General features: G+C 39.2%; 1 protein-coding gene across 2 annotated transcripts in view; it reads left to right on the plus strand.

Annotated features, from left to right (window-relative positions):
- Exoc6 (exocyst complex component 6) overlaps positions 1 to 8880 on the plus strand; it is a 139452-nt gene that overhangs the window by 88260 nt on the left and 42312 nt on the right. For both annotated transcript variants that reach the window (XM_028773486.1, XM_028773484.1), the window contains exon 19: positions 4186 to 4327. In XM_028773486.1, the coding sequence (XP_028629319.1) occupies positions 4186 to 4327 (142 nt within the window). The remainder of the gene's footprint in view (positions 1 to 4185; positions 4328 to 8880) is intronic.

The following is an 8880-nucleotide window of genomic DNA, read 5'->3' on the forward strand; positions in this document are numbered from 1 at the left end:
AGTGGTTCTTAAGTATACAGAAAGAAGAGTTAGAGTTCTTGAAGTAAAATGTTTCCTTTTGAATTATCTCTCTGTATTTTAATTAAAAAATTTATTTCTAATTTTAATATTTAGTTCATATTCTTTCAGTATATACATTTTTAAAAGAATGTTTATTGTAGCTCTTTAAGACATTGTCCAGTTCATCAAAACACTTTTCCTTTCTTTCTCCATCTGAAAAAGCTTACTTCACAGTCTCAGAACTCAAGTTTCTGAAGCAAACTAAGAGGTAGTGTGTTTGTATAAAATTGGAACTTGCTGTTGAACTGAAGTGACTTTAAAGAGCAGGACCAGAACGAAGAGGTTCACTTAGCGAGTTCACTACTCCTTTGTTTTCTTTTCTACTCCCAGCCTTTGAAAACAAAACCTGATACTAATTTAAAGAATAACACAGTATACAGTGTATTTGCCCCTTTGTATTTTTATGTAAGGTTAAAAAGTAGTTAGTTCTTCAAGATTAGCGTGTGTGTGTGTGTGTGTGTGTGTGTGTGTGTGTGTGTGTGTGTAGATTGAAAAAAAGGAAAATGGATCCTTTGGGGAGTTGTTAAGGAAGAGTAGATCATTGGAGAAAGAGTGGTTGTGGTTTCAAGAGAGTATTTTACATCATCTGTATTTGTGAGAACGAAGGCAGCTTTGGAAATCACTTTCAAACGGTTACTGTTTAAATAAAAACTTTCTTAGTAGATGTGTGAAGTGAGAGACTGGTGAGACAAAGACAGACTTCAAATGAGAATTTGAAATGCCAAATTAGTTTTTAAGATTTCAGTATTTTGCCCACTATGATATTAGATCTGAAAACATTACTTCGAAACCAAAGCAGTTTGAGCCATAATCTAATCAAATGTGTTGTGTTTGCATGGCTGTGTTATTTTATATTTCAAAAGAAACAGTATCTTTAGCCCAATCTACAATAGTAAACTATTTTGGAAATTTGACTTGACGTACAAACAGATGTGTTGCCTTGATTTCTTTTGACTGAGGTTGGTGGTTAGTGGTTTATTGTTCTGTGATTGGCATTGAAAGCCTTATTTCACAGCTTGCAGTAAGGAACTGTTGGGTAGAGAGTGGATGTGTTCCACAAACGAGATTCAGAAAGTGTCAATCAAGCCCTTACACGGGTTATTCAGAGAACGAGTTTTCTTATTGATTTCACTAAACGTCGCCTCATGCTGTCTTTGATTGGCACAGCCTGGCAGGGAGGATGGGTGAATCTGTCACCGGCTAGTTAATTGTGTTGCTGATCTCAGTCTGACATCAGGTCTTTGACTCCTAAATGGCTCAATACAAAACAAATTAGCAGATTGTAGTCATATTTCTCATTCTATGTGCTCTGACTTTGTTGAATGCAGTCCATAAATCATACTGACTGACACACAAGCAGACGATGAAAGCTGCATTTGAGACGTGCGTCCAGAAAGCAGCACCGAGAAGGGGCATGGAAGGATGCTTATGGCTGACCCTGTGGGAATTTCCTAGGAGCCAAATGTCTCTTTGCCACAATTGTTCTCAGAAGAAAAGCTTTGGGGTAATGCAAAAAGGATCTAATATGTCAGCAGATTCTCTTTTACAAGTCCCTTTGAAATATAAGAAGTTTGTCTAAGGGTTTTCTCTCTTGGCAAGTTGTTTTTCAGGGAAAAAAAATGCTAAAGTGCGGCGAGAAAACATAGTTACCTTTTAAAAGTTTGGCGGGTGTTTTTACTTACTTATTCAACTTTGTGTTGTTAAAGAGAAAGAAAATGCTGGTAATGTTGCAAGTAGTTTTTCTGGTGAGGGCAGGACATATGTTTGGTTGCTTAAAATGTATTAAATGTGCACTGTTTTGTCAGTTATTTAAATAAGTAGATAAAATTTAAGAATGGTTCTATGCATTTTGAAATTAGGCAGTGGACATCTAGAAAATAGTATATAATCTTAGAAAACATGTTTCATAAAATTTCAACACTGTGAACCTTTGATAGAATTGACTTAAATTTGATATATAAAAAGGAATAATTCATTTTATTTAAAATGTTTATAAATTTTTTTTCTGTCAGTCTTTAAAATGATAACAATAAGCCTATATTCAATATGCCTAATCAAAAGAAATATAATATTAAGATTTTACTGTTATAAATACTATTTAACTAAAAACCAAGTTTGCATATGTGTTTTTATTGCTTCTACCAGATTTATGAAACAGCTTAAACTCTTGTTACCGTTTGGCTCTAGTGCTATTGTATATCTGTTTGTGTCTCTGAACCTATGTTAAAATAATACCACTTATGACGTATGGCATACTTACATACAAAATAAGCTAAATAATTTTTTGGCAATTTATTGACCTGCTTTTTCAGTTAGTACATTGTTGTGTAATGATGTAATAGGCCATAGAGCTGAACTAGTGGAGAAGCCCATTGGGCTAAAATGCACTAGTTGTTCCATCAAGTCAAAATAACATTTCCGTGAAGTATTTGCAAGCCTATCACACTGAAATTAAAGGACATGCCGTTGATTTCCCTTTTCTCTGCTTTTGTCCCCTCCCATTCATATTGGTAGTGCTCTGCCTGAGAATGGAGCTGCGTGGCCTGCAGGCTGACTCCTCTTGGGTTTGGGGGCTTTTGAGCATGCTGGGTTTTTCATTGTTCGCTGCATTCCTTTTTTGGCAATTCATCAGTATCTGTCAAATATATTGTTTGCATTGGCTTTTATCTCTACAGTTTTTGATTGAGAAACTGACACTGCATATCAGATATTTTGTTTTCTGCTCTGCGTAATGCCTAAATGCTAAGAACGCATCCATAAGCAGTTTGGTTCTAAGAACAGAATGTCTTGGACTAGAATTTTTAATGTGTAATTTAAAGAACAAATATTCTAGTAAGTTATGAACTATATTTCTTGTCCTTGCGACCTTTCCCACTAACTTTGCATTGTTAGACTAGTACACTGTAGCATGTATGTTTGGGAGATGGATTTTATCATTTTTGTCTCTCTATTTGCCTTTGTGATGAGTAGGAAGAACGAAAACACAGTTACCAAATGTCACTGGGTAAATATTTGTTAATTAAAATGAGGCAAAACATGGCATGTCCCCTGAAAGTCATTATTTTGCTAACCATAATCCTAAATCTTTGACTCCCATCATGGGAATCAGCCCACTGCCTAATCATATAATCGTTTGCTGGCAGCCACCTTAGGAGGATTGCACTGGAAAACTTTGACCTAGAAGAGTTCATGTATACTCTGCTAAACGTCTGGTTGAGTTAGAGATAGGGTGTAGGGGCACATGCCTTTAATCCCACTGTTCATGAAGCAGAGGAAGGCAGATAGATCTCTGGGTGCTCAAGGCCAGTCTGGTCTACATAGTGAGTTGCAGGACAGCCAGAGCTACATAGTGCCACCCTGTCTTTATATATATATATATATGTGTGTGTGTGTGTGTATACACACATACATACATATACATAATATAATACATATACATATATACATATATATGTATATATATGATTCAGCTGTGTAATCTGTAAGGCAAACATTAAAACTGGTATTTTAAGAAAATTAAAGTAAGACTGTCAAAGTTCATATCATGTATCTCAGTGAAAGAAAACCACGAGTATCAGTTTCTGTAGTTAGATGTAGCCTGCATCTGATGGAGTAGAAGTGAAGCTCAAGTGGAAGGGATAGGCAGCCCTTCGCTCCATGGTAACTGTGGCTCTGTACCACAGACCAATATGCTGAGTGGTGGTGAGGACTCCAACTCCAGTGGGTTTGATTTTTAGGTACAGTTTAAGTAGTAATAACAACAATAGCTCAAATTACACAGTTAACTTTGTTCTGTCTTAGCTAAACATACAAAGAAGAGCTCGGGTGGCATGGTATGAATAAACTGCTTTGTCAGTATTGTGATTTAGTGTAATAAGTGCCATATTTTCATGTGCATTTAAAAGTCTTACATTATTCCAGAGATCTGAAATAAGTCCTCACATTTTATTATTTTCCTCTGTGCAGTTAGCACTTTAATAATATTGTATCCTGAGAAAGATGAGTTTTAGTTCTTTGTAGAATACAGAACCAGAAAAGCCAGCAGACAGTGTTGTACCAATACGAAGACTGCCAGGTGTACAGTCTATGATATTTGTTTACGTTTTGTTTGTTTGTTTTGCATAGGGGAAAGTTGCCCAGACAGCTTGCATGTCAGCCTGCCAGCATCTGTCCACATCCTTAATGCAGATGCTACTAGACAGTGAGTTAAAGCAGATCAGCATGGGAGCCGTCCAGCAGTTTAACCTCGATGTCATTCAGTGCGAATGTAAGTACACACTGGTCAGCCCGCATGCTTTCTCTACAAACCTATAGTTAAATATTATGGGAAGCTGTCTATAGTAGGACAACTTGAAAAGAAGGAAGAAGGCCCAAGGTAACGAAGACTTTGGCAGCTTTAGAAGTAAAGCTAACTCCTTCCTAGCAAGAAAGAAATATCTCAGCTTCATGTAATAGCCTCAAAGAGGTTCCCTGAAGTGCTGGTCTAGATCAAGGTAATTAAAAAAGTGATTTCTTCCCTCTGGTTTTTCTTGCCTCTCCGGGACTCACCTCATGCCTGCTGTAGTGAATGAAACAATCTCCAACTTGTCAGTTTTACTTTTTCTGAACATGTAGGTTATTGTTGAGAATACCAAATGGTGCTTCTACAGTCTGTTCTTCATTCTTAGACTGTTTTCCAGCCTTGACAACTGCAGTTATTTTTCTACATCGTTTCGTTCAAATGACGAGGTTTGCATCTCCTGTGGTCTAGTGCTGACATTAGTGAACAAGCTTTAGAGCTCACAAGCTTAGCCTTGTTACACATGCTTCAGGTATGACTTTATCAAACCTGCAGTCTAACTCCCTTCCTGAAGACTTTGAGTCATTTTCAGGCAGCATTCTCGATGAATGAATCCCTAATGAAATGATGAAGATTCCTGGTTGACAAAGGGTTCGGACATCTCCATTGACCATTAAGAGTCACTGGGGCACGAGACAGATTGCAAAAATCTTTCTAGGGGGAAATTTACAATAATGTATTATTTAGAAGACTAAAAAAAAAAAATGTCAGGAACTTTCAACTAAAATGGAAATAACGTACTTTTTCCGGCAATAACTATAAAGTTATTTGTGTGTCCTCTGTGTATAATATATTCTGCTAGGGAAAATAGTCTGCTTTTTACTTGAAAGTGATTCTACCTTTATTTTTCCAGAAACCTTTTGTTTTTATCAAAGTAAAATTCTCATCTATAAAATATCTATTTTGTATTTGTAAAAGTATTTGACTCCAAACTGCACCTTAAAACTTCCTAAGCTCCTGTCAATCATCATTATCCTCCTGCAGATTATCTGCCCATCCCTCTCCCTCTCCACTCTTTTCCCCCTTCTCTTCATTTCTCTCTTTATTTTTAATTTGATTTTAATTAGTATACAAAGTAGTAGATTTCCTTACAGCATTTTCATGTGTACTGAGTTTTGGTGGACTACCCCCACATCAGCCCCCCCCCCCCTCCTCCTGCTTGGACTCTTCGACCCCAACATTACAGTTTCCATCTCCTTTTCTTGTGCTGAGAAGTTGTGTTTTGAGATCATTACAGTCTGATACTGCTTAAGTCAATATTTTACATACATATTGCTGGATTCATTTTGTATTATTTTATCTTTAGTGTGTCTTTGAAATAACTAGGTATTTGGCCAGCTAGCTGGTTCACTGGGTAAAAGAAGTTTCTTTTACCCAGCCTGAGTTTATTCCCAGACCCCACATAGTAGAAGAAGAAAACTAAGTCCCACAGTTGCCCTTTGACCTCGGCATGTGTGCTGTGGTATAAGCATGTGCTCACCTTTGTATATGCACACAGAATAAACAAATAAGTAAATAAATATAACAAAACTTTAATAATAATTGGCAGTTAAACATCTTGTTGGGTTACGTTGTGTCTTGTTACATATGTGGCTGAGTGACAGACATTGTCATTTGCATAGGCAACTTTCTGGTGTCTCATTCATTCATTCATTCATTCATTCATTCATTCATTCATTTTACATCACAATATCAGGGTCCCTCCTCCCAGTACTCACTCACAGAAGTCCTTCTCCAAGTCCACCTTCTTCTTCTCTTTTGGGAAGGGGAAGACTCCCTCTGGTGTCATCCCTCCCACTCCCCCACTAACCAAGACAGTCTATTTAGAGGCACAGGATCCACTGGCAGGCAGGCACCAGGCTCAGGGACAACCCCAGCTCCAGTTGTTGGGGGACCCACATGAAGACCAAGCTACATCTGTGCATATGTGCAGGGGCCTAGGTGCAACTGTGCTCACTTTTTGGTTGGTGATTCAGTCTCTAGGAGCCCCCAGGGGTCCAGGTGAGTTGGTCTCCCTGTGGAGTCCCTTTCCTCTTCAGGTCCCTCAGTCCTTCTCCCATCTCTCCCATAAGACTCCCAGAGCTCCATCTAATGTTTGGGTGTGAGTCTCTGCATCTCTTCCTACTGGCTGTTAGGTGGAGCCTAGCAGAGGGGAGTTATGCTAGGCTGGTGTCTGCAAGCTTATCAGAGTGTCATCAATAGTGTCAGGGATTGGTTCTTGCCCGTGGGATGGGTCTCAATTTGGGGCAGTCATTGGTTGGCCATTCCTTCAGTTTCTGCTCCGTCTTTGTCTCTGCACATCTTGTAGGCAGGACACATTTTGGGTCAAAATTTTGTGGGTGGGTTCCTGTCCTTATCCTCTACTGGGAGTCCTGCCTGGCTACAGAAAGTGGCTACTTCTGCCGTGATCAACAGACACAAAGAAGCCAACTAACAAGGAGGACCCAAGGGAGGATGGTTGAATCTTACTCAGAAGGGGAAACAAAATAGATATCGGAGTTCGATGGAAGGAGGGAACTGGGTGGGGGAGGGGAGCAGGATAAGGGGTAGGAAGATACTAGATAGGGAGAGCAGGGAGAGAGAAGGGAAATGGAGGGCAGTCTCTAGGATGTGCCAGAGACCTGGGATGGGGAGGTCCCAGGGGGTCTATGGGGGCAGCTCTCGCTGAGGTGTCTGTTTTCTTATCTCCTGTGAAGGACTATAGAGAAGCATGGACTGTGTCCTCAGCCCACGCACTGCCTCCCTGATCTCTCTAGGATATTTTCTACCTCTAGTCATTCCTTTGGGCAATTACTAAAGGCGCCATTTGAATCTCTCAGAGAAAACCAAGAAAGGAAATGCAATCTGGCATGTGGTGCAAGAGGGACAAACCTTACTCTGCTGGGCTGAGTCTCTGTCCCCAGAACGTGGGAGGGAGGGACTTCCTTTAAGACTTTGCCTTTGATTAAGTCTCTGCCTTTTAAAGTTTATCATGCATGACTATTGTAATCATTACATTTTTCTCTTCTTTGTTTTTTCCTTTTGTGCATTTTTTTTTGGTAAACTTACCTAGTTTCTGTGTGTACACGTACATATGTGTGTATGTTTGTCATGGCATGCATGTGGCATTCAGAAGACAACATACAGGGGTTAGTTTTCTCCTTCTATCCTGTGGGTTTCAGGGGTCAAACTGAGGCCATCAGGCTTGGTCACAAGTACCCTTGCTGCTAAGCCATCCCACTGACACCCTGGGATTGCTACTCCTTATTACAGTGTCACATATTCAGTACTTACTGAACAAATATAGATGACTTTTGTGTTCATTTTACTACCTCCAATGTTAAATTTTCTTTTCCAAAATGTATCTCTTAACTTTAAACAGTGAATTTATAGTATAAATAATGAAGAACTCTCTCATATTTTTTCTAGTAGAAAAAAATATACACTCTCATCCACTGGCAAGTTTTAGGGATTATTGTGTATATTAATCACGTGAAAATGAAACTTTCTCTAATACTACTATAAGAGAATTTAAAAATATAAGTTTTTATCATGTTTTAAATAATATTTTAAGTCTAGGGAAATGTAGTTTTAAAATATGAAGCTTATTTTCAATTTTCTACATATTGGGGCAGGGTAAGAAAAAAGGTACAGAGGAAGAGGAGTTTGGCTGGATGAGGAAGAGGAATCTGGAATTACTGAGTTTGTGGCTGTCTAAGCATCACGGCATACAGCATACACCATACACCTGGGGTATGAAGAGGAAATACCAGCAGTCTGATAGAGAATCTTAGAAGTCAGTCGCTGGTCATGATGTACAGACTGCCACACTCCTCCATGCTGAGGCCATCTGGCCCCGGAGAGAAGAGCAAACTAACTGTATGCTGTACATAGAATGACCCTGCTGTGCAGTGGTCCAGCCCTAACTTGAACATCCAGTTTGTGGGGTTAACTTTATTCCAGAAAATGTGTTTCCATGAGAAACACGTTGCTCCGTTGGTGGATCATGTTGACCTGAAACCACTTGCTTTCTGAACTTCTCTTAAGTGAGAAGTTGTATCGTGTGGCTAGAGTCCCCACTGGTCTACATTGTGTCCTTTTGTAAGAAATGTCCTCACCAAGAGGAAAATGCCTCATAGAGCTGTCTTCATGTACATTAGACAAAGTTTGCCCTTTTCCACATGGACCCAACTCCTTCTACAGCACACGGCTGTTCAAGTGAGATACAAACTCAATTTCTGTTGCCCACATCCTCCTGCCTCCTCATTTGGTCATATGTGCAAAAGAAGTAGATTCTACATGTGTGTATAAGAAGATACACCACAACTTTCCATGGCACATCTGCTTAGGGTCATGCACCAAAACCAAGCTTTCATCCCCAAGTTAATTCTATAAAAACTCTTTATCATCTAAGCAGTCTAGCCATTAACTTAGCTCACTTCTCTTCATTGCCATTGTCTGATGCTGTGCTCTAAGGATGCCACTATCATATGCCATTAGGC

Source organism: Grammomys surdaster, unplaced genomic scaffold (assembly GCF_004785775.1).
Source record: "Grammomys surdaster isolate TR1022 unplaced genomic scaffold, NIH_TR_1.0 229, whole genome shotgun sequence".
Classification (NCBI taxonomy): Eukaryota; Metazoa; Chordata; class Mammalia; order Rodentia; family Muridae; genus Grammomys; species Grammomys surdaster.